Source organism: Haliotis rufescens, unplaced genomic scaffold, assembly GCF_023055435.1.
Source record: "Haliotis rufescens isolate VD_foot unplaced genomic scaffold, xgHalRufe1.0.p SCAF_130, whole genome shotgun sequence".
NCBI classification, from domain to species: domain Eukaryota; kingdom Metazoa; phylum Mollusca; class Gastropoda; order Lepetellida; family Haliotidae; genus Haliotis; species Haliotis rufescens.
The window spans coordinates 161,065-188,862 of record NW_025963814.1 but is presented as its reverse complement, the minus strand read 5'-3'; the positions used below and the strand labels follow the sequence as shown (position 1 = coordinate 188,862).

General features: G+C 42.0%; 2 protein-coding genes across 3 annotated transcripts in view; both read left to right on the top strand.

The window, feature by feature from the left end:
• Nucleotides 1–27,798, top strand: part of LOC124121661 — a 45,470-nt gene that overhangs the window by 4,103 nt on the left and 13,569 nt on the right. The window lies entirely within an intron of this gene.
• LOC125371689 lies at nucleotides 320–27,042 on the top strand. Its single transcript, XM_048394882.1, has 7 exons — nucleotides 320–405; nucleotides 3,952–4,364; nucleotides 5,483–5,797; nucleotides 6,156–6,329; nucleotides 6,602–9,177; nucleotides 9,262–9,785; nucleotides 26,931–27,042. The coding sequence occupies exons 2-7, from the start codon at nucleotides 4,073–4,075 to the stop codon at nucleotides 27,040–27,042; spliced, it is 3,993 nt and encodes a 1,330-aa protein (XP_048250839.1). The 5' UTR covers nucleotides 320–405; nucleotides 3,952–4,072.

The window sequence follows — 27,798 nt, the reverse complement described above, 5'->3', positions numbered from 1 at the left end:
TAAGAAGAAAAACCCGTTTTATATCTGGTGCTAATAGAAAGCTAATAGAGCTGGTACCCCTATTCATTACACGGATTTGTATTCATTTCTCATCGCTTCATGTTAAGCTACACTGAGCTACGTCCCATGATTGGAAAATGTTTCGTGCTCTGCATTGGACAGATAAAAGACTTTATGTCTGAGCTTGCGTCGCGTAGCACCTGGAGAACCAGTTTTTGCCTTGCAGTCAGGTGGCGCTTGTGTTATTTAGCGAGGTATGCTGGCGCTGCGGTGGAGCTTGCTTCTGCTATCCTACACGAGTGTGAGGAGATTATAAACAGTTATATTAAGCACGGGTTTTTCCAGCTTCCTTGTAGAGGGTCTTGACTCTGGTTTCGTCCACACATTTCTCCTTCATACAACACAGTAAGTAAGTGTCCACGGTGTTATGCTTGTTTGTATACCTCATTGTATCATTCTTCAATGTCTGGTTGAATTTAAGAAGGAATGGGACAGTGTGTATTCTAACATAAGACTCCCAACTCGGCGTAGATGACTGAACTAAAACGAAACGAAACGAAACTAGTTTCAGTATTCTTATTTATTACAGAATGACGAATAACAGCAGAAAATATAGAGGACCAGTACTTGGACTGTTCTGAAGCATTGTTTATAAACAATAGTCGATAATTCCTGAACTTTCTGCTCACAACGATCACCCCGCGGGTGTAGGCGTATATAATCAGATTTTTGTTTGTAAGAAAACGCACTTATTCTGAAATGAGAAGAACCGGGTCAATGCAAGCCTTACATATTGATTTACGTAATTATATAGACATTCTATTACTGGTGCACACTTTGGTGCATGACAATATACCTTTTAACATGAAACTGACCATATGATATCTAAGGAACAGTTACTGCCAACTCCCCGACACCAACGTGATCGCATCTCGTTATATGTTTGCTCGTTTTCATAAGAAGAACAAAACAACAACAACAACAAAAAAAGACTCCTTTTATAAAGCGATGTAGCCGATTGTTAGACAATGATTGGAACTGTATTACATTGTTTCTGTTGAGATTCAGTAGAAGGTCATTGCTTTGTATTTGGACAATGTTTAGTTGTCTGGAATGTAATATTATGTATTCTAAGTAGTGGTGTTGAAGTTCTTACATTTAGATGCTCGAATTATCTGTAAAATTCCGAAATAGGATGGATGTCAAGTGTTATCGAAACATGTAGAATATTATGTGATGTTCTAGTGACACTGGACTTGTCAAACACTGTGTGGAATGTGCTGGGAGCTAGTTATATCACACATTTCATCTGACATTACATCAAGACCAGTTTCCATGTGAACATCACTTTTCACCCTTGTGTTCAGCCTGAGCCTATCTCGGAAGCTTGACCACTGTTGCGGATAGGTGTACATTATTATCACCTCCATCATATTTGCATTTGATACTGATATTGAATATTGTACTACTACTCTATTGCATACTGTCATTGTAATTGCTGTGCAGTATTTTGTATTGGTTTGTAAACTTAGCAGTCAACTGACATGTACTAAGGAGAGATCAGATAAAAATCATTGCAATCTGCCATTCTTGTATTGGATTGTCACTGGTCGCAGTCGGAGAAATCACGGCTAAGGGAATCAACCCAGGATATTATGTAATATTGTTCACATGGTTACGAGAATGGCCAGTTGTGAATGTCTGCGCATCTATTGCACATCTGCAGCGGCACAGGGAGGTTAACAGCAGGGTGTCGGGGTGTATCAGTTACATGCTAGACCGTAGCGCTGATGGTTTATGATAAACTGTTGAGAGCGCGGTCCCTCTATTTTCCGGTCTCCCCATAAATTGATAAAAGCATGTATTACTATTTGTTTTGACTACAAAAATTGAGTGTTACATGCCGGACTGTAGGGCTGATGGCGGTGCAGGTGGTCACATGACACGTGTTGTTACGACGATGGCTATAACTCGTACAGTTGGTCGACGGAAAATTTGTATTCCGCTGTAACGCGACGATCGGGAATCAAAACAGTGGAAAGAACAAGGGAAGAGTGGCGATATCTGATCGGTGACCAATATGGTTTAGATGACAGCACATCCATGGAGGATAAATACGCAAATGAAAATAATATTGAACGTTTTGGGATATATTCTTAATGAAATTGGAACAGTTCATGATATATCTTTTTCTAAATCTGTAGACTCATCCAAAATGAAACAAATGAATGGAAAACAGGTGAATGGACTGTGTAGGATGTGACAGAGCTACTAGGCTGGCCGCATCAAACTCTGGGTTGAAGAAAGATTGCTTCATACAAAAGAAGCATTTATGTTGTAATCTACGCCTCGCTATGCACTGGCCTCTAGTCTAATTGAGCTTGCAATAAGTATTTTAAAACTGATCTGTAAGAAAAAACGCGAGATTTTTCTTCAATAAAAAACATGACTGAAGCAAGTACATTCGGTTTGTTCGGTTCGCTTTGGAGATCTCGAGAAGTAAATCATTCAACTGAATGTGAGAGGGCATACTCAGAAATGATATCATGCATGATTTCAAAACACAAATAACCGTCGACGTGTTTAAGGATGGATTTCTTTCACTCACAAAGATCGCCTCATGTTGTAAAGAGTGTACAAAGTTTCATTTTGCCATCGTCTCACACCACAGAGCTCGTATTACGGTAGACACAAGTGAGCTGCCAACGCCCAAACGGACTAGATTAAGTTGTGACAAAACACCTGATTCCTTATACAACCTTTCAATATCGTCAAAATGAGGTTATGTTATGGCTGGCGTCCATCATCCGACCGTTGGCACTGAACTTGAAAACTCATCTTCTGTTATCTAGGTATGACAGGGATAGAACATCATAGGGTTTTGTCACGTGTTTGTTAACTTTGTTGCCCCCGGGTCAAGTTTCACAAAGCTATCTTAGCCCAACGACTGTCGTAAGTCTATGTTAATGTATGGGAGCTACGATTTTCGCGCTCCGACTATCGTAAGGCTATCGTAATGTATTGGAGCTACGATTTTCGCGCTCTGACTACAGTAAGTCTATCTTAATGTATAGGGGCTACGATTTTTCTCACTCCGACTCTCGTAAGGCTATTGTTATGTATTGGAGCTACGATTTTCGCGCTCTGACTACAGTAAGTCTATCTTAATGTATGGGGGCTTCGATTTTTCTCACTCCGTCTATCGTCAGGCTATCGTAATGTATTGGAGCTACGATCGCCAGAATTCTAAAGGTAGGCCCAACTTTCATGTTTCAGTGTGAGGACATTGTTGCATCAAAGATACCGGTACTCCTGCAACATTTGCATACAGGAACTTACATAACATTAATGAACCTTTAAATCAAGTAACAATTAATGCTTATTTTATAATCAACTGGTGAAGTTTTGACATGTAGACCCTTGTTCTTTGCGGGGAGTTTGTTTAGACAGTAAACCTTGTTTCTCCTTGATTAATATGACATGTAAACATGAAATGTATTTCTGAAACAGCACCTCACGAAATATAATGATGACATGTTTATAAACTGAATCCTACAGTCACAAGGGGTACAACGATGTGTAAGCCTTAATATATTGCTTCATATGCTTTTCTGAAATTCAAGTGTGCTTTAATATGTTGTGTCTATGGCGTCCAACGGCGCCTCCATCTGCCTCTGTGGAATCTTTTAAACACGACGGAGGCTATTTGGAGAAATGCTTTTTATGGTAGTTACGTGGTCATTATCTAAATGTAATGAAATCTGGTAAATGTGTAGTAAATGGGGTTCAACATATGTGCTCCTTTTTACCTTGATTTTACCTTCGCACTTCGACAATACTGAAAGGTAACATTGACTTGACTCCTTATCCAGGTGTGCTACAGTGCTGTGGCGGAAAATGTAGGACTGTCCTGCAGACAGACGTTGTACACATTAGGCGATTTTGTTGTAGGATGATGATGACGAGTGTGGTGCCAACTTAGATTGAAGACCCTCATGAAATACAGGACTTAGTGAATAATCTTCAAAGATAGAGATTAGAACGATACATTCAGTGGGTGAATATTGCCGAGATGGAGAAAGGTCAAAGTGACACAGACAGTGAAGAATGTACACCAGCAAAGTGCAGGAGGAAAAGCAATGATGAGGACAACCCGCCTGGAACCACTGACGGATCAGGTAGTACTGTGGAGGATGCAGGAACTAAAGATGTTGATGAAGAGAGTGCTGACGAATGTTTGTTTGGTGACATGACAGATGAAGAAGAGGGAGATGAAATCGAAGATATGTATCAACTTGGAGCAGGTGTTACAAAGGTCAAATTCCAGACTGTTCAACAACAGTCGTACCAACTTGTAGGTAAAGGTATGTATGCTTACAGGAAGTAAGGCTAGGTAATGATGCCCTCTTGACAGCAACAAGTTCGAGTTTTTCCTCGGTCACTTGGCTCCTGTTGTTTCAGAAAGAGCCAACACAAGTTACAAAACGAGCCAATGCAAAATAAAAGAAAGCAGTGCATTTCAGGTTATTTATTTATGCTCATATCATCTTCCCGAGGCAAGGGAGCCAGCTAAGTCCATTCCACCCTTGCCGAACTAGACTGGAATTATGGAGTTATATTTTGGCTGGACTGGCACAGTGTAATTAAATACGCATAACGAAATTGATATGCAGTTCGTAAACAACATTGATTTCAACGTGCACATTTTTGACAAGTGCATGATGTGTACCGTCAACTGGGCGTCGACAGAAATTTTCCAAATCTCTTGAAGTATTTAATCAAGGTGTTTACTTGATTTGGTGATTTGATGCACTTCGCGAGGCAAGGCCCATTTTATTTCAATATATCTTGTTCACTGATCAGAACTGGTGCAGCCATTTTGTTCGAAGCAAATGCAAGTGATATGAGAATCTGATTGGTCAATAGGAGGGTCATAGAAGGGACATAACTCGTATTAGCCACTGGTGGCCCTAAGATTGAGCACAGTAATCGTAGCCCAGTACTGCAAGGATTGAAACTGGACTTTAGAGTCAGTTAACTCCCTTTCCTCGGGAAGATGTACTCATACATGTGATATAACACTAATAGGCTGAAGTGGCATTACATTATTTCGTCATAATTCAGGTGAGCCACAGAGCATTGTGGCTATACTGCCTCACAATAATGGAAACAGAATATGAGTTGCCATGTCAAGTAATCATCTTAATCAAAATCCATAGTTGACTCCCAGTCGCTCTTGCCATAATGTCATCGGAAGTTAAACTATGAATTGATCACATTTCTTTTCAAAAACTGTCCTCTAAATTTTCATTGTGATCCAACTGTAATCATTGCCAATTATGAAACAACCAAAACAGTGTTTTATTGCAACATGCTAAGATACAAAGATGTCGGTCAGAACAGGCCATTGGCTGAGTAACCATAAGGTTTTCCTGAAAATCCGAATTCGAATGGATAATAGCCATGTTTGTTCCCATCATAGACACCACGGCAGTAGCACAACACATTGTGGGATGTTGTCAGCAACCACAGGGAGAGGTAATGTCGGCACCACAGCAGGGGACACAACTCCAGCAAGCTTCAGCTGCTGATGTTGATCAGACAACAAGTCAGACACAGATGTCAACAACTACGTCTTGTGTAGTTCCCGAAACAACGATTGCACAAGTCCCGAGAACAGCAGCAATGACACCAGCGTCCACTTCCTCTCTTCTTCCCAGAATACCAGGATCTGTTGTATCAGAGTTACAGTCATCAGGGCTACCTGGGGTACCAGTGCCTGTGGATTCTCCCGCAGGTGAGCGCTGTTACATGATACACACACATGACTAAAGGTTCAGATATCCAATACTTACGACAGGATACTTACAGATGATGCTTTTTAGCGAATATCCCGTGGCATCTATGCCTACATTTTGGGGCAGGGTGTCTGTGACCGTACAAACCTCAATACAATCTCACCCGGCCTGATCAGAGAGTTGTAAGCTCTGCTCTATTTCATGTTAGCCATTTTAGAAAACGTAATGATACCTTTAATGGAAATATAATGACTGATATGAAGTAGTATGCCTCTCTTCATGATCGTTGTCTATAGAGATATCTAGGTTCAAATATAGAGACATCAGTGAGGGCTTCAGTCCCAGTTTCTGTTCCAGGTGTCCAGTACAACAATTTCTACGTACAGCAGAATTTTGGGGATGTGACAGTCAGGGGCGCCAGGAATCTGAACTTTGGCGGAACCCAGAACATTAGAGGAACACAGAACGATGGTGCACCTCGGACCAACCAGGAAGAGGAGAAACAACTGACTGCAGCACAGAAGATCAGGAGTGAGTTATCTACTTACTTTCGTAAACTGTCTGATCTCGTTTAGAACAATAACTTACACAGAAATGAGAAATGCTGTGAGAAAACATGTTTCAGTTTGATCAGTTTGATAGTGTTTGCAGGTCACATGTCAACATAAGAATGCTCAGCGTCAAACCGCATTTGATGATGGCTACAATACGTTCCTTTAACTGAGAATAAATTATCATAATAATAAGATTGTTATCTTTATCATAGATTTTTTAATATAGTCAATTATAAAATTGTTTTACAGAAAGAACGGAATCCAGGATACAGTCGTGGACTAAAGACATGGTGGAGACAGAAGGCCTGCAGAAGGTGACAGACAAGCTAGACAGAGGAGCAACATGGGTGACAATTAAAGGACGACCAGGAGAGGGGAAGTCTACAATAGCCTACATGGCTCTCAAGGATCAGCACACTCAGGGGAGACAAGTGTATCAGGTGGTGTCACCGGAGGAGTTCAATGAGGTCATAACGGCCAGCACTAACCCTGTCATTATGTTAGATGACATATTCGGTGATCTGGAATTTGATGTAGCAGAATGGGCCAAGTGGAGACCAAGTCTACAACCTTTTGTGGATGTGAAAGATCCTGATAAATATACAGAAAAAGATTCCCTAGACAAGTCCACTGATATCAAAAATGTTTTAAAGAGAACAAAAGATGAGCAAACAGAGCTGAAAAGAACAGCGCCTAACAAAGACCAAACTATCATTATCCTCGTAGGCCGTGATTATGTGTTGAAATCCTCATTGTCAGACTTGGGAAAGATGGCAGATTACATATCTAGTCCCCTGTATGTGGTGGAAGTTTCTTCTCAGAGAGACTCTTGTGAACGAAGGAAGATTTGGCATGTTCATGTCAAAACAAAGACAAAGATGGACTTTGATGAGTCAACTGTGTCTCAGATATGTCAGGCTGACTGTCCACACGGCTTTCCCCATATATGTAAAATGTTTGTCGCAACATATGGAAAGGATCAGACGCAACCTTCAGCAGAGACTGTTTTAGATTTTTTTAAAATGCCTCTTGTGTTCCTCAGAAAGACTTTGTATAAATTTCTTAAGGATAAGATAAAGCGTTCACTGTTCATGGCTATGATTAAAAGAGATGGGAAGGTTAGTGGACAGGAGTTGGAGGAGGATGATAATCTTGCATATGAAAGCATAACAGCTGCTGATGATTTGGTTGGATCTTATCTCAAGAAGGAAGATGACACATACATGTTTGACCATCCCTCTATATATGACAGTGTTGCTTTAATACTCAGTACAAAACAATCAAAGTTTGTCATCGAAAATTGTAGTTTGTCATTCATCCATCAGCGACTTCGTATTAAACCATCCACAAGACAAGGGGAAAATGTTCCTAGTGAGACAGGTCTTGTTGCAAACATCTCATGGACCTTTGCTGGACATTTAGCCAGAAGATTTGCAACTGAAACTGAGAGAGGCAATTTATTGCATGTCTTATCGCACGAGGCATGTGGTAATTCAAAGTTTATTGACTTGCTCATGGGCTGTCTGAAGACAAACTGTCACATGTCTGTTCCTGATCTTCTGAAACTAGCTGATAATTCTTCAAGACAATCATATTTGGAATTGCTTTCAAGCAACAAGTCACATCATCTGATCAAATTTATCATGGAGAAAGAAAACATATCATTCAGCCAAAGTGAAATACGTGACATTTTACTTGGGGTGTGCAAGAATGCTGCTTGTAGTGTATTGACCTACATCAGTGAACACATGAAGCTTGACATGGATGCTAGATATGGTTGGCTTGATGTAACTCCGATCATGTTAGCAGCAGAAACCAAAAACAGTGAGTTTGTCGGTCAGATTCTGGCACTTGCCCCTGACCTGAATGCAAGCGATTGTAAAGGACAGACTGTCTTTCATTACCTTTGCAAGTATGGCCTTACATCAGCCGTGGAACAAGCAATTAACACGGGTGTGGATGTCAATGTGCATCGTGTAAATGGTGACCCTTTGTACCTTGCCATACAAAATGGTCACTTAGGGGTGGTGAATCTGCTGGTGAAAACAGGATTTGATCTGGATAACCAGAAAGGTCTTAGATTTGCTTCCATGAGCCATAACAAGGACATGGTAGAATTTCTTTTTGACAGAGGGGCACAGGTTGATGGTGATGCTGTTAACAGTGTTTGTGAGGTGGGGAACTTGACTATGGTCAAAATGTTATTTGAGAAGGGTGCTACTGTTAACATGATGCCATCTAATGGACATACTCCTCTTCACAGCTCATGTACACGACAGTCAGATGTTATGTCATTTCTGCTGGCGAAAGGAGCAAGTGTGAATCAACTTACATCTGATACAGGTGACTCACCACTTCATACAGCAGCACATCAGGGATATACCGTGTGTGTCAATGTGTTACTGAAGGCTGGGGCTGATGTGAATGTACAGAATAAGACAGGTGACACACCACTTCATACAGCACAGGCCACAGTGTGGGGATCTACAGAGTGTGTTGCAGTGTTACTGAAGGCTGGGGCTGATGTGAATGTACAGAATAATACAGGTGACACACCACTTCATAGAGCAGCATTGTTTGGATCTACAGAGTGTATTGAAATGTTACTGAAGGCTGGGGCTGACGTGAATCTACAGAATAATACAGGTGACACACCACTTCATGAAGCAGCACTAATGGGATCTACAGAGTTTATTGAAGTGTTACTGAAGGCTGGGGCCGATGTGAATGTACAGGATAATACAGGTGACACACCACTTCATAAAGCAGCACTGATGGGATCTACAGAGTGTGTTGAAATGTTACTGAAGGCTGGGGCTGATGTGAATGAACAGAATAATACAGGTGACACACCACTTTATGGAGCATCAGTGAGGGGATCTACAGAGTGTATTGAAGTGTTACTGAAGGCTGGGGCTGATGTGAATGAACAGAATAATGGAGGTGACACACCACTTCATGAAGCAGCACTAATGGGATCTACAGAGTGTGTTGAAGTGTTACTGAAGGCTGGGGCCGATGTGAATGTACAGGATAATACAGGTGACACACCACTTCATAGAGCAGGATTGTTTGGATCTACAGAGTGTATTGAAATGTTACTGAAGGCTGGGGCTGATGTGAATGTACAGAATAATACAGGTGACACACCACTTCATGAAGCAGCACTAATGGGATCTACAGAGTGTATTGAAGTGTTACTGAAGGCTGGGGCTGATGTGAATGACTTGAATAATGCAGGTGACACACCACTTCATAAAGCAGCACTAATGGGATCTACAGAGTGTATTGAAGTGTTACTGAAGGCTGGGGCTGATGTGAATGTACAGAATAAGACAGGTGCCACACCACTTCATAAAGCAGCATTGTTTAGATCTACAGAGTTTGTTGAAGAGTCACTGAAGGCAGGAGCTGATGTGAATGTACAGAATAATACAGGTGACACACCACTTCATAAAGCAGCACTAATGGGATCTACAGAGCGTATTGAAGTGTTACTGAAGGCTGGGGCTGATGTGAATGTACAGGATAATACAGGTGACACACCACTTCATAGAGCAGGATTGTTTGAATCTACAGAGTGTATTGAAATGTTACTGAAGGCTGGGGCTGATGTGAATCTACAGAATAATACAGGTGACACACCACTTCATGGAGCAGCACTGAGGGGATCTACAGAGTGTATTGAAGTGTTACTGAAGGCTGGGGCTGATGTGAATGACTTGAATAATGCAGGTGACACACCACTTCATGAAGCAGCAGTGAGGGGATCTACAGAGTGTGTTGAAATGTTACTGAAGGCTGGGGCTGATGTGAATGTACAGAATAAGACAGGTGACACACCACTTCATACAGCAGCAGCAATGTGGGGATTTACAGAGTATGTTGAAGTGTTACAGAAGGCTGGGGCTTGTGTGAATGTACAAGATAATACAGGTGCCACACCACTTCATACAGCAGCATTGTTTGGATCTACAGACTGTGTTGAAGTGTTACTGAAGGCTGGGGCTGATGTGAATGTACAGAATAATACAGGTGACACACCACTTCATAAAGCAGCAGTGAGGGAATCTACAAACTGTGTTGAAGTGTTACTGAAGGCTGGGGCTGATGTGAATGTACAAAATTATGCCGGTTACACACCACTTCATAAGCAGCAGTGAGAGGATCTACAGATCTACCTTCAACACGTTCGTCTAGCTTCTATAGACTCCCTGGTGTAATGTACAGAATATAGTGTGAATGTAGTGTAGTTGCAACCTTCAACATGTTCGTCTAGCTTCATTAGACTCCCTGGTGTAATGTACAGAATATAGTGTGAATGTAGTGTAGTTGCAACCTTCAACATGTTCGTCTAGCTTCTATAGACTCCCTGGTGTAATGTACAGAATATAGTGTGAATGTAGTGTAGTTGCAACCTTCAACATGTTCGTCTAGCTTCTATAGACTCCCTGGTGTAATGTACAGACTATAGTGTGAATGTAGTGTAGTTGCAACCTTCAACATGTTCGTCTAGCTTCTATAGACTCCCTGGTGTAATGTACAGACTATAGTGTGAATGTAGTGTAGTTGCAACCTTCAACACGTTCGTCTAGCTTCTACAGACTCCCTGGTGTAATGTACAGAATATAGTGTGAATGTAGTGTAGTTGCAACCTTAAACATGTCCGTCTAGCTTCTATAGACTCCCGGATGTAATGTACAGACTATAGTGTGAATGTAGTGTAGTTGCAACCTTCAACACGTTCGTCTAGCTTCTATAGACTCCCTGATGTAATGTACAGAATATAGTGTGAATGTAGTGTAGTTGCAACCTTCAACATGTCCGTCTAGCTTCTATAGACTCCCTGGTGTAATGTACAGACTTTAGTGTGAATGTAGTGTAGTTGCAACCTTCAACCTGTTCGTCTAGCTTGTATAGACTCCCTGGTGTAATGTACAGCATATAGTGTGAATGTAATGTAGTTGCAACCTTCAGTATGTTGGTCTAGCTTCTATAGACTCCCTGGTGTAATGTACAGACTATAGTGTGAATGTAGTGGAGTTGCAACCTTCAACATGTTCGTCTAGCTTCTATAGACTCCCGGATGTAATGTACAGAATATAGTGTGAATGTAGTGTAGTTGCAACCTTAAACATGTCCGTCTAGCTTCTATAGACTCCCGGATGTAATGTACAGACTATAGTGTGAATGTAGTGTAGTTGCAACCTTCAACACGTTCGTCTAGCTTCTATAGACTCCCTGATGTAATGTACAGAATATAGTGTGAATGTAGTGTAGTTGCAACCTTCAACATGTCCGTCTAGCTTCTATAGACTCCCTGGTGTAATGTACAGACTTTAGTGTGAATGTAGTGTAGTTGCAACCTTCAACCTGTTCGTCTAGCTTGTATAGACTCCCTGGTGTAATGTACAGCATATAGTGTGAATGTAATGTAGTTGCAACCTTCAGTATGTTGGTCTAGCTTCTATAGACTCCCTGGTGTAATGTACAGACTATAGTGTGAATGTAGTGGAGTTGCAACCTTCAACATGTTCGTCTAGCTTCTATAGACTCCCGGATGTAATGTACAGAATATAGTGTGAATGTAGTGTAGTTGCAACCTTTCAACACGTTTGTGTAGCTTCTATAGACTCCCTGATGTAATGTACATAATATAGTGTGAATGTCGTGTAGTTGCAACCTTCAACATGTTCGTCTAGCTTCTATAAACTCTCTGGTGTAATGTACAGAATATAGTGTGAATGTAGTGTAGTTGCAACCTTCAACATGTCCGTCTAGCTTCTATAGACTCCCTGGTGTAATGTACAGAATATAGTGTGAATGTAGTGTAGTTGCAACCTTCAACATTTTCGTCTAGCTTCTATAGACTCCCTGGTGTAATGTACAGAATATAGTGTGAATGTCGTGTAATTGCAACCTAGTTGCAATCTTCAAGATGTTCGTCTAGCTTCTATAGACTCCCTGATGTAATGTACTGACTATAGTGTGAATGTAGTGTAGTTGCAACCTTCAACATGTCCGTCTAGCTTATAGACACTCTGTAGTAATGTACAGGAATATAGTGTTTCACAAACCTACATGAGTGGTGCATGCAATTGGGTAGTTGTTGTTACCCTGTCTGGCGCTTGGCATAAAAGGGGCTAAAACAAGGACTGGTCGGCCCAGAGTCAGTTTACTGTCTGAGTGGGGTATTCATGATACACTGCGACATGGTAACTCAGTTGGCTAGCACTATACATCGGCATCAGTCTGCACTAGTGCATGCACATTGCTATATATGTTAGTGCAACAATCTTGTACGCGACCTTAAACCCCATTTCACCTCAACTTTGAGTCATTAATTTATGACTAACGGGATCGGGTGGTTAGGCTTGCTGACTTGGTTGATGCATGTCATCGATCCCAATTGCGTGGATCGATGCTCATGATATCAATCACTGGATTATCTGGTTCAGACTCGATTATTTACAGACCGCCGTCATATAGCCGGAATATTGCTGAGTGCGGCGTTAAACAACAAACAAACTAAACATCAATTTATGGCAGCAGACCGCCCTACGTTTCAACTTTGATAAATTCATGGGACAAGGGTGCAACCTGGTTTGTTTTGGTGCAACTTGGTTTTTCCTGTCAACATGCACCTGGTGCAAGTTGAATCAAGTTCTTTAAATCCAGCCGTGTTTGAATACATTTGAAATTCAAGTGGGGCGACGTATTTACATGAAAAAAATGGTCTACATTTCTGACAATTGTATAAATTGATTGGCGTGGCCTACATCGTGTATAATTAAATATAATGCATCTTATGTGTTAACGCAGTGGAATACTCAGACATGCTTGAAGAACTTAAACAGTGTAATTTTTTATTCATATCAGTAAGTGTATACAGCATAAATCAGTTATATACAGTGTTATTCACGTTTAAGAGCACGTCAGACGGAATGCCATGGTTCATGGTACATTTGTAATTCATCATGTTCATGTCTAATATTTCGTTATATTCGGAGAAATTGCACTGTCCTCTTGAAGTTTGGAAAACTGGTGGTTTTCTTCAGGTCACATAAGTTTCCACTTTTATTTCATTCAAAGTAATTCTTAAGAATGCTTCTCGGTGAAGTTTTAATACTGGGATTTTGTATCTGTATCGAGATTAAATATTTTTCAGCTGCAGCTGCAAAACCAGATATTTTTTTTAGCTTTATTTTTAAAAAAAGAAAAACACCTTGCACCAATTGTTATGTTTGTTGCAGGCAATTTCTTTTTAAAAAAAAAAAAAAAAGTCTTATGCACGATTTTGTTTTTCAAGAATTTTCGGGGACAAATTATTTTTTTCGATAAAATCCAATACCCTTCCTCAATCCCTTCACAAGTTCACATGATATAAAGACATGTTTTACATTTTCATATTCATTTTGACGAAAAAAATACACATATTTAAATCTATACTGTTCAAAAAAAGAAACGCAAAGCCAGACTAGGAATCGTACAAGGTATGGAGCCAAAATGTTGTGGAGAGAACACTTGGTGGTTGTAGTCATCTCAGTTATCGGTACATAGGAAAGGTGCAAGGTGAAGGTCAGCTGCCATCAATAACGCGTATGTCCCCTGTTGGAATCGATAGCGGCCTGACATATCCTGCCCATGGAAGAAACGGGTATGCGAATCACATCCTGGTGAATGGTAGCCCACTCGGCCTGCAACGCAAAAGCCAACTGCTGCAACGTCTGGGGTTGTGGGTAACGTCGGCGTAGCCGTCTATCCAATTCATCCAACAGGGGCGGTCGGGTAGCCTAGTGGTTAAAGCGTTCGCTCCTCACGCCGAAGACCCGGGTTCCATTCCCGACATGAGTACAATGTGTGAAGCCCATTTCTGGTGTCCCCCGCCGTGGTATTGCTGGAATATTGCTAAAAGCCTCGTAAAATCATACTCACTCACTCACTCACTCACTCCAACAGGTGCTCTATCGTGTTCAAATCCGGGGATCTGGAGGGTCAGGGGAGAAGATCAAAGTTTTTGTGGTGTAGACAGGCTCTTGTGATCCATGTTGTATGCTCTCGAGCGTTGTTCTGCTGGAATACACCGTTGTCGTTGGCTGCAATTGGGAGGACGTGTTGCAGGAGATTTTCGTTGATGTATCCTTGAGCCGTAAGATAACGTTATGCCCTGGATTTGGACAAAACCTGTTCTGCCATGATGAGAGATAGCCGCCCACATCATAACGCTACCCCAACCAAACCTGTCCACTTCCTGTACGTAGTTCTCCACGACGTCTGTAGACCCATGCTCTTCCGTCCCCTCGACGGAGGAGAATTCTTGATTCGTCGCTGAACCAGACATCGCTCCATTGCAGTTGAAGCCATACCCTGTTGTAGTCGTTGTTGACGATGTTGTCGACTCACTATGACACGTCGACCAGGACGTCTTGCTCGTAGACCTGCTGCTCTTAAACGGGCTCGTACGGCCTGGTCGGAGATTCTGCGCAGTCTGGGTACTTTGGATACGATTGAGATGGCTGCGATCGTCCTTTCACGTAGGTGTCTCAGTCGGATGTAATGGTCTTGGGCGGGGGTGGTTACTCTTGGTCTTCCCGTGTTGACCCATGCTGTTGAAACCGATTCCATAGACTTGTGATGGTTCTGGGCGCTACATTGAAAACCCTGGTTACAGCTGATCGGGATTCCCTGCCTGCAAGCGACCTATGACGTTATTTCTTTGCACTTCTGTTAATCTTGGCATGTTGTTGAACTGTCACTGTTCGATTGACGCAGATGCCAGGCAATCAAAAACCCTGCACTTTAATACCGTTCATAGTGCTGCTGCGCGTGAAGTTCCATGGTCCTTTTTTTTAATGCTCTGGGTGCGTTTTTTTCCGAATCGTACGTGTTTCCCGACTAATGGTTTACATGTCAATGTTGTGATCATAATGATCCGGGACATTTGTCACTGACACTACAACACATTAAATCTCTTCATTTTGCACCTCTTGGTCCGATATTTATGCTTTTTTGGCCCAATATCCGTTTTGCGTTTCTTTTTTTGAAGAGTATATTTTTCATCTATTGTAGTTGCGTTTTGGTGTATACTGTTTCAAGAATAAATATATAATGAAAGTTGAGCAACTTGGTTTCTTTTGTGCATGGTGAGTAAGGTTTTTGTTCCTTGTGACTCGGTGTTTGAATTCGTACAAAGTGTTCGGCCAAATGTCAGCTGCTGTCGGTGGAAAGGACAAAATCAGCATCTCACAAAATATGTTTAGGAGCTCAACTTTTATGTCCCTGCATAAACGGATGCTAAATTAGTATTTTTGGTAAATAAACAAAGCAAACGATCTTTACTCTTTGGACACAAAGGAATATCTTTTTTCCTACATTGTGAAGCAAAAATGATTTTTTTTCAGGTTTTTCAGAAAAAATCCTGAGAAAAGAAATAGTTGCTCCCTTATGAAACTTGGAACGACTGCAGAGTTGGCGGCAAAATAGATTGAAACTGAGTCTGTGAGGGAGTTTACATACATCATCGCTGGTGCAACCTTGTTTCGCCTACGCTTCATTTCATTAGAGTCAGATCGACTACAGTAATTGTTTTTTTGTTTTTTTTCTTTTACACCGAACTCAGCAATATTCCAGCTATATGACAGCGGTTTGTAAATAATCGAGTCTAGACAAGACACTCCAGTGATTGACATCATGAGCATCGATCCACGCAATTGGGACCGATGACATGCATCAACCAAGTTAGCGAGCCTGACCACGCGATCCCGTTAGTCGCCTTTTACGACATGCATAGTCGCCTTTTACGGCAAGCATGGGTTGCTGAAGACCTATTCTAACCCGGATCTTCACGGGTCCTCCAGAAAGTGTTGTAAGGTGAGATTTGACCACACTCAGTCAGTGCCTTCCCTCACTTGACAATGGACAGGTCCAAGCTCTAACATTCTAGAGAACAATCTAAATACAATCAAAACTTGAAATAAAGTCGAATAAATGTTCTGCGCAAGAGTAGCTTCGTAGTAAATAAGGGGGAGCAGGTTCTCTTTACTAAAATAACCTCGTGTCCACTTGAGATGTTTTGCTTGTTTGTTGTTTAACGCCGCATTACAGCAATATTCCTGCTATATGACGGCGGTCTGTAAAATCGAGTTTTGACCAGACAATCCAGTGATTGGCATCATGAGTATCGACCCACGAATTTGGGCTACAATGACATGCATCAACCTAGTCAGCGAGCCTGACCATCCTCTCACGACAAGCAGACCTCAAAGAGTACCGTTCACAAAATCGATCTATAAACTTCACCTTTTGACGTTGACGCGAATTTTGACCGGAACTACTTTTCATGAAGAATACGAGTTGGATATTAAATTCTACCATGAATTTTGAAATTACTCGTTTCTGATTGGTCAACCAGAGGCTATTCAATCACAATAAACCACCTCTGATTGAAACAGCAGGTTTGACTGTGAAAGTTAATATTCACGGAATAGTATTTTTTAAGTCATTGTCGGTGGGCGTATTTAAATATATACCTTCAATTATAGGTTACAAAATGCAAAATTGCGGTTGCTACAACATTCAAAGGATGTGTGGCAATACATTTCCTACAGAAAACACGATAGAAATCTGCAAAAAGAGCTTGGAATTTGGCGCTTTTCTATTTACGACTGTGACGTCATATCTTTTGCGTCATATGTTGAGTTCGGTCCTAAATTCAATTTAGCGCGGTTAATCTACAGGTAATAACCCAGTTTTACATTGAAGAAACCTGTGATTGTGGGTTCGAATCCCGGTTCGGCCCAATTATATTTCTAGGTTTGTCAGCACAATACCCGTGCTCGTGGGTTTCACCAAAGTGGTAAACGTCTGAGACCTGCATCACTTCGGACTTTCCTCCCACATTAAGCTGACACGCAGTGATATAACTGGAATACTGTTAAAAGCGGTGTTAAACCCAACTCACTCACTCACTCATTTTACATTGAAAACACAGTACATCAATCTCCTAATTGCCCCTGTTGTCCTCCCCGCTTACCACGGCCTTTCAATGTCATTAAAATCAGATCTAAGTTCTCGCTGCCGCTAAACAAAGATCTGAGGACATCCCATTACGGGTCACGTCTGAACGACCTCTCGCGAACTTTGACCGACCACTGAAATGATTAACAAGAAGTCGACATCAGTCAATTAGGAAGCAGCTTTCTCTAGCTTTACGGCACTCGTTTCAACCTGGCGACTTCCATTTCAGACTACGCTTGAAAAATACGTTGACACAGTTCTCCGTTAAAATTTTGAAAACTAAACAAACGAACATTCCGGAATGTCTAATATATGGTTGAGATTGTATGGCAGTGCTTCCCACGTACTGTGCATAGCCTCCTCCGTTCAAATGTTTATCCCACAGAAGCGAGAGATAGACGTTAATTTTGACGGAATCAGTCGTACGGACCGTAACTGTCGTTCGGAATACCTCGTGTTAAGGTCTTCGAGGTTGCATGATTGGAAAACACATTCCGACTGTCACTTTCATGATCCGCTAAGCTTTGATTGGTCGTATGAAAGACGGTCTGACGTGACCCGTAATGGGAAGTCTTCAGATCTCGCGATAGCGACATGTACAATGTAAGACCTGATTTAAATGAGATTGCACGTCCTTTGGGAACAACAATATAGGACATTAAATTATCATATCATATCATATCATATCATATCATATCATGATCACGTACACAGATACACTTCAAGTTTTTCAATTGGGCGGGAAATCCTGTTCTGTGATATCATCTGCTCTCATTTTAGGCAAAGCAAAATTACTGATTTATACAGTTAGCGCATCGGTGTTTCGATTCATACATCAATGAACCTAAAACAATCCACAATCAATTCTTGAAATGACCGACACAATTTGACGTTCATAGTTTTTCACAAAACTGTATCCTTGACATGACGTGAACACTGACGGACTACTTCCACCTTCCTGGGAATCCCTTCCCCGAATACATACAAAAGCGTTAAATTGTTTGTGATCATTTAGACCCGTTCATCTTGAACGCAGTGGTTAAGTATGCATTGAGAAACGTCAGAGAGTTTGCATGATCGTTCACGAATATCCTCGCTACGACCCACCCTAGTGAAGGAAAAGTAGAAATGCACACCCACTTTGCCCTATCGTAGTATCGACTCGGTCTGTGTCTTGACTGACAGTGACAGTCTGCGGCATCTACGAATATACCTTAGTATCTATTGGACGCATCTTTATAATCTCCTTTCAGTGATCGGCCGTCTGACCAATGACGAGTAACACATGTAACCGCCACAGCCTCAGTATTTACAGACCCGTGAAGATCCGGGGTAGAATAGGTCTTCAACAACCCATGCTTGCCGTAAAAGGCGACTATGCTTGTCGCTATGGTGGCCGAGAGGGGACATCGCTTTCTCGCTTTCTCGCTCTATCGCTTTCTGGCTTTCTGGCTTTCTGGCTTTCTGGCTTTCTGGCTTTATCGCTCTATCGCTTTCTTGCGGTTAAGCAATATCCCCTCTTGACCACTATAGGGGCGGCATGTGATATCTGCTGCAATTGGGAGGTAAAATTGAACTTTTCTCACTATTTACTTAAAACATAATTTAACTGTAGAGACGTAGGTGATTTTAATGACCGAAATAAATAATTCTTTAGACGTTGTAAACAATACAAACTGGCTAATAAAACTGACAATTATTTGTCAATATATGATCTCCTTTTTATCAGTTTTAAGATTGATGGAGGAATGAGGGGAGGATACAATGAACAAAATGAAAATATGAACAGTGACTATCTGTATTCTGTGAATCTTGCTTATTTATTACACTACAAGAAAATATACAAGCTAAACGAGAAAAAATTACGTGTGCAATTTGTAACATATTTATCTACTACAAGATGTTTGAAAAATCTGATCATAAGAGGCAAAATAGCGGTGAGAATTACAGGAATGGATCACTAAATGTCAGCAAAAACCGTTTTAATGTACGGCATTATGGGAAATATCGCTTTCTCGCTCTATCTCTTTCTCAGTTTCTCGGTCTATCGCTTTCTCGGTCTATCGCTTTCTCGCTCTATTGCTCTATCGCTTTCTCGCTCTATCGATCTATCGCTTTATTGCTCTATCGCTTTATGGCTCTATCGCTTTATGGCTCTATCGCTTTATGGCTCTATCGCTTTATCGCTCTATCGCTTTCTCGCTTTATAGCTTTCTCGCTCTATCGCTTCCTTTATTGACTAACCATAGCCATATGAAGGAATCGGGTGTTCTTTAAATTCTTTTGAATAGTATGTACTGTAAATCTTGAAATTAACGTTAGAGTTAATAAAAAATGCAAACTATTTAGCGTAGTCCATATAACCGCATCCGACGTAATAAGCGCCCAGGGCGCTCTCAAAATTAGAATATTATTTTGGTTTAAAAAAAAGTTGAGTTGAAAGATGAATTTCGTGGTTTATGCTGACAGCCAGAAATGTTTATGCACAACAGATATATTTTTCCCGAATTTAATTGCCCATAATTAAGTGTGCATATAACGAGTGCTTATTATACGCGAATAAATAAGTCTTGTGTACATTAATCAATCGGAAGGGGTGCTAATTGGGATTGTTCACCAGCCAATATATTAGCAAATATTGCCGTGGGCGTTTATTAGAGCGGGGCGCTTATTACGTCGAATACGGCAATTATACTTTGCATTTATGTCTCAGAAATGACTGTTGATAAGACGGCCTCACTGAACACTTTGAATAGCGGAAATACCAACTTGAATATAAAACCAATCAACTATCTATTTTCACATTACGGTTACTGAGAACAATATGTCATCCAAAAACTAGAAATTACATAATGGACATCCGGTAGTATTACCATTGCATGGGTGAGGACTTCCACTTTGATGACATCTACTCCGCAAACAGAATAAGTATTGACATATCCGTTGTTTTTAGGAAAACGCTATTGCCTTTTAGGAAGTAGGTACTACTCTGCGCTCTTGAGCGGTGTTATTTGCTATTTGTTTCGATAACTTGGCCTAGGGGCGGGGGATCCAATAGCTAAATAGGGCCATAAATCAATCAAATTCCTTTTTACGCAGAAATACGTGGATTGTTATAAAAACACATATGTCTGTACTGTTAAATTATATTTAAGTAGATAGTGAGAAAATTTCAACATTCCGTCCAAATGTATAATTTGAAATGCGAAAATGCGAAATGATCTCCGCTCAGCCCCCCATAAACGTTTCACAGATTTCACAGCAGGACCTTCAGGGTTCCATGAATTTAACAGGCTCACATTTGATTTAGTTAATGTTCCTGCTACGTACCAAAGGGAAATTGAACAGATTTGTAGTGATCTCCATTTTAAAATCCGTATGATATATTTAGATGATCTGATAGACTTTGCATGGAGGAACAGACGGGAGTACGGGTTACTGTGATGGTAGAGTCGGGAGGCCGGGTAACAGTGATGGTAGAGACGGGAGTACGGGTAACAGTGATGGTAGAGACGGGAGTACGGGTAACAGTGATGGTAGAGACGGGAGTACGGGTAACAGTGATGGTAGAGACGGAAGTACGGCGTACTGTGATGGTAGAGACGGGAGTACGGCGTACTGTGATGGTAGAGACGGGAGTACGGCGTCCTGTGATGGTAGCGACGGGAGTACGGGTTACAGTGATGGTAGAGACGGGAGTACGGGTTACAGTGATGGGGGAGGCGGGGGTACGGGTAACAGTGATGGTAGAGACGGGAGTACGGGTAACAGTGATGATAGAGACGTGTGTACGGGTAACAGTGATTGTAGAGACGGGAGTAGGGCGTACTGTGATGATAGAGACGGGAGTACGGCGTACTGTGATGGTAGAGACGGGAGTACGACGTACTGTGATGTAATGTGTAATGTACAGACTATAGTGTGAATGTAGTGTAGTTGCAACCTTCAACATGTTCGTCTAGCTTCTATTGGTTCACTGGTGTAATGTACAGACTATAGTGTGAATGTAGTGTAGTTGCAACCTTCAACATGTTTATCTAGCTTCTATAGACTCCCTGGTGTAATGTACAGAATATATTGTGAATGTAGTGTAGTTGCAACCTTCAACATGTTCGTCAAGCTTCTATAGACTCCCTGGTGTAATTTTAAGAATATAGTGTGAATGTAGTGTAGTTGCAACCTTCAACATGTTCGTCTAGCTTCTATAGACTCCCTGGTGTAATGTACAGAATATAGTGTGAATGTAGTGTAGTTGCAACCTTAAACATGTTCGTCTAGCTTCTATAGACTCCCTGGTGTAATGTACATACTATAGTGTGAATGTAGTGTAGTTGCAACCTTCAACATGTTCGTCTAGCTTCTATTGGTTCACTGGTGTAATGTACAGACTATAGTGTGAATGTAGTGTAGTTGCAACCTTCAACATGTTTATCTAGCTTGTATAGACTCTCTGGTGTAATGTACAGACTATAGTGTGAATGTAGTGTAGTTGCAACCTTCAACATGTTTGTCTAGGTTCTGTAGACTCCCTGGTGTAATGTACAGAATATAGTGTGAATGTAGTGTAGTTGCAACCTTCAACTGTATGTGTAATTTTTTCATTCACCTCAGTATACAGCATAAATCAGTGATTTACAATGAGGTTCACGTTTCAAGAACATGTTGGACGGAATGTCATGGTACAAGTTAAATCATGTCTAATATTTGAAGAAATTGTAGTGTCCATTTTCTCTCGAAGTTTGCAAAACAGCTGTTTTTTTCTGGTCACATAACTTTCGTCTTGTGTAACATCCAAAGTAATTCTTAGAAATGCTTCTCGGTGTAACTACTGCTTTAAATACTTGATATATATATTAATTTTATAGTTAAGCAGCCAGAATGAGGTTTTTCATGAAGTTATAATCACTGTTTACAGACATGTTTCCTATTTTCAGGTTCATTCTCACACAAAATACACAAATTTTTATCTATTTTCATCTGTTGTAGTTCCGCTTGGGTGTATACTATTTGATGAATAAATATGATAATATTACAAATTGAGCAACATGGTTTCTTTTTTGCATGGTGAGTAAGGTATTCGGTCCTGGGTTTGGTCGTGACCCGGGTTTGACTTGAAAGTGTTCAGCCGATGTAAGATTAAGCCGAAATACGGAAAAATCGTGCTCACTCCCTCCCTTGGGGTTGTATGTGATACGGATGGTGTTGCTCATGCTATCATTCACTGATTTGGGCAATACCTACTGACACCAGTAACACTGATTACACTTCACTCACTCACTGCACGCATGAACACAATCACTCACTCATTCATGGCAACGTCCCCCCATGTGTCCCTGAATGAAAGACTTCTATCACTGGTTTGTCTGCTTTTAATGTCTGACCAGGCTGCCAGGTTGTGTTTCACCAGACCGAAGGATTCTACACTGGTGGTCAGTGCTACACTTATGGCGATGCCGGTGTATGACACGGGTATGAGGGTGAGTGTGTAGTAGTGGGTTGGTGCTTCTACTCTGGTGGTGAGTGCTACACTTATGGCGATGCCGGTGTATGACATGGGTATGAGGGTGAGTGTGTAGTAGTGGGTTGGTGCTTCTACGCTTGTGGTCAGTGCTACACTTATGGCGATGCCGGTGTATGACACGGGTATGAGGGTGAGTGTGTAGTAGTGGGTTGGTGCTTCTACTCTGGTGGTGAGTGCTACACTTATGGCGATACCGGTGTATGACACGGGTATGAGGGTGAGTGTGTAGTAGTGGGTTGGTGCTTCTACTCTGGTGGTGAGTGCTACACTAATGGCGATGCCGGTGTATGACACGGGTATGAGGGTGAGTGTGTAGTAGTGGGTGGGTGCTTCTACTCTGGTGGTCAGTGCTACACTAATGGCGATGCCGGTGTATGACACGGGTATGAGGGTGAGTGTGTAGTAGTGGGTTGGTGCTTCTACTCTGGTGGTGAGTGCTACACTTATGGCGATGCCATTGTATGACACGGGTATGAGGGTGAGTGTGTAGTAGTGGGTTGGTGCTTCTACTCTGGTGGTCAGTGCTAAACTTATGGCGATGCCATTGTATGACACAGGTATGAGGGTGAGTGTGTAGAAGTGGGTTGGTGCTTCTACTCTGGTGGTCAGTGCTACACTTACGGCGATGCCGGTGTATGACACGGGTATGAGGGTGAGTGTGTAGTAGTGGGTTGGTGCTTCTACTCTGGTGGTGAGTGCTACACTTATGGCGATGCCGGTGTATGACATGGGTATGAGGGTGAGTGTGTAGTAGTGGGTTGGTGCTTCTACGCTTGTGGTCAGTGCTACACTAATGGAGGTGCCGGTGTATGACTAGGGTATGAGGGTGCGTGTGAAGTAGTGGGTTGGTGCTTCTATTCTGGTGGTGAGTGCTACATTTATGGCGGTGCCGATGTATGACACGGGTATGAGGGTGCGTGTGTAGTAGTGGGTTGGTGCTTCTACTCTTGTGGTCAGTGCTACACTTATGGCGATGCGGGTGTATGACACGGGTATGAGGGTGCGTGTGTAGTAGTGGGTTGGTGCTTCTACTCTGGTGGTCAGTGCTACACTAATGGCGATGCCGGTGTATGACATGGGTATGAGGGTGAGTGTGTAGTAGTGGGTGGGTGCTTCTACTCTGGTGGTCAGTGCTACACTAATGGAGGTGCCGGTGTATGACACGGGTATGAGGGTGAGTGTGTTGTAGTTGGTTGAGGCTTCTACAGTTTTTGCAGGCTGTTTCATTGGAAACACCTTGTTATATTTCATTTCGCAGTATGGCACTGCATGAAAAGGATTTGGTATGCCAATCAGGGAAATTGGCTCGGGTTAAGAGTTGTGACACGGTCAACATTGTGATCTTGTACAGTGAAGTTAGTTTACAATAAAGTGTACTTTGCAATCCATTGCCACATCACAACGTTTGTGTACTACTGCAACCAACTAAGGTCTCAGGAATTCCTTCTGGCGTTGAAATTAACCCCTTTTTGCTTACATACAATTTGGTTAAACTAAGAATGTGCCTGTGCTCCTATGAAACATGTCTTGCCAGACATTTATTGTACCACCACAGACAATTGTGTGTGAAATACATCCTGTTAAGATTGAAAAAATAAATCCTTTGTCTACAAGTGAGAATTCCGAGTATCTCTCGGGCAAGGAAACGCCAATTTACCACCCCGTTTGATAAGTCAACAATTAACAGCTCAGATGCAACTGAGGAGCATGAGGCTAAAATTGAAAAGGTGTTTGCTGAGCATGCTGATGTCTTTTCCTCTGGTGATACTGCATCAACGGTTCCTCACCATCACCACCACCATCACCATCACCACCTTCATCACCACCACCATCACCACCTTCATCACCATCACCATCACCATCACCACCACCATCACCATCACCATCACCACCACCACCACCACCACCATCACCATCACCATCACCATCACCACCATCACCATCACCATCACCATCTTCATCACCATCACCATCACCACCACCATCACCATCACCATCACCACCACCACCACCATCACCATCACCATCACCATCACCACCACCATCACCATCACCACCACCATCACCATCACCACCATCATCACCATCACCATCACCACCTTCATCACCATCACCACCACCACCACCATCACCATCACCACCACCACCACCATCACCATCATCATCACCATCACCACCACCATCACCATCACCACCTTCATCACCATCACCATCACCATCACCACCACCATCACCATCACCATCACCATCACCACCTTCATCACCATCACCACCACCATCACCATCACCATCACCACCATCACCATCAACATGATCACCATCACCATCACCATCACCATCACCACCTTCATCACCATCACCATCACCACCTTCATCACCATCCATGTAGGCAGAGACATAGGCGTATACCATCGGGACTTGATGATGAGGTCAAAGAACAAATCAACTGTAAGCTTCTGGTGTGATTCGGGCGTCATTTAGCCTTAGGGCTTCGAACATGGTTTTAGTTCGCAAAAGAGACTCTCCCCATACAGTTTGTGTGTATTATTATCTTTGTATCGTCAGACAGTTCGAGAATCTTATGCGCTCCTGAGAGTGGAGGAAATCCTTGATTGTGTAGTAGGGTCTCAGGTCAACAGTATCCTTGAAATGAAATCTGGATATCATCAGATTGGAGTTGATGAAAGTCATAAACGTTTCACAGATTTCACAGCAGGACCTTCAGGGTTCCATGAATTTAACAGGCTCACATTTGATTTAGTTAATGTTCCTGCTACGTACCAAATGGAAATTGAACAGATTTGTAGTGATCTCCATTTTTAAATCCGTATGATATATTTAGATGATCTGATAGACTTTGCATGGAGGAACACTCATCACGACTTAGACTCGTTTTCCAATGTTCGAGGGAAAGTGAATTGAAACTTGTTCCCAAGAAATGTAGTCGACTCCAGGATGAGGTGAAATATGTTGGTCATATTATTTTTCAGAAGAAATACCGGTTGATCCAGACAAAGTTGAAAAGATACTTAACTGGCCTGCTCCAAAGGACAGTGATGAACTGAAGAGTTGTCTCGGTTATTACCAAGAATTTGTTCCAAAGTTTGCTGGCATTGCTAAGCCCCTTACTAATCTCTTATCAACAACAGCTCGGTGAAAGAAAGCAAGAGAGAAAGTTCTTGTAGAAAGGTGACAAAGTTGCAATGGGGTCCTGATCAAAGCTTTGCTCTTGATAAGCTGAAATTGGTTCTCACATCATCACCAGTTTGGGGGTATCCAGACTGTTCTGAACCTTTTGAATTGCACACTGATGCTTGTAGAAATGGTTTAGGAGCAGTTCTAAAACAACGGCTAAATGGAAGTCTAAAAGTGATATCCTTTGCCAGTCGGAGTCTGAATAAAGTAAAACAAAACTATCCAGCCTATTAGTTCGAATTTCTCGCCCTGAAATGGTCCGTTACAGACATAAGCCTTGACTATCTATATTGACACCAGTTTACAGTCATGACTAACAACAAACCCTTGACTTATGCTTTGACATCAGCCCGATTAGATGCTACCAGACATCGTTGGCTGACCTCATTGGCAACATACAACTTTGATCTTAAATACAGATCAGGTGTGCCCTATGCAGATGCACACGTTATATCCAGATTACCAAACAGTTTGTGAAGATGTTGGTCCGCCGCCACGTCTGGGACATTCTGGCATGCATGGGCATAGACAAGGGATTGGAAAGAGTAACAGAGTCAAGATAACATTCAAGTGGCACCAATTCTGTAAAGCTTCAGGCAAGGTTTCATTTCAGTGTTCACGATTGTATTCCTGAGCGAATCCATTCTGACGAGGTAGCACATTTTTATGGGAGATTGATAAAGGAATTATGCTATTTGCTTGGAACCACCGTCTATCATCCCTAAGGAAATGGGATGTGGAATGGTTCATCACAATTTAGACTTTAGACATGTTGGGTACACTTGAACCAGATAAGAAAGCAGATTGGAAACCTGATTTTTCTCCTCTGGTTCATGCTTACAACAGAACTCGCCATGAGTCGACGAAGGAGTCTCCTTTCCCCTACTCTGTGGAAGGCAACAGCAGCAGCCTGTTGATTTGGAGTATTGTTGGGAAAGAGATGCTGGACAAAAGCTGACCTCCTATGTTGAATCCATGAGAAAGAAACTGAATGATGCGTATAACTTGGCATCAGCTTTATCCAGACATGCTAGAACCAAACAGAAACGGCATTTTGATCCCAAAACTAGAGGCACAGTCCTAAAAGGTGGAATTCTTGTGAAAATACCAGCATTCGATGGGAAACACAAAATATCAGATCAATGGGATAATGATCTTCATAATGTTATAGGGCAGGCTAATTCTCTGGTACCTGTTTTTACATAATTACCTGTCCATTATAATTAAGGATGGAAAGGACCAGCTACATGGGAAGGAATAGTGCAACGTATGTTTTTGTTTGTTTTTAACGCCGCACTTATTCCAGATATATGACGGTGGTCTGTAACTAATCGAGTCTGGACAAGAAAATCAAATGATTGACATCATGAGCTTCGAATCACATGTGTCAACATGCATGTCAGCTAGTCTGACCTTCCCATCTCCTTAGTCGCCTCTTACGACACGCATGGGTTGCTGAAGACGTATTCTCCACTCGGATATTCAGGGGTCGAAAAGTATGGCAGTAAGAGACGGGAGTAAGGGCTACAGTGATGGTAGAGACGGGAGTACGGGTAACAGTGATGGTAGAGAGGGAAGTACGGGTAACAGTGATGGTAGAGACGGGAGTACGGGTTACTGTGATGGGAGAGACGAGAGTACGGGTTACTGTGATGGTAGAGACGGGAGTACGGTTACAGTGATGGTAGAGTCGGGAGTACGGGTAACAGTGATG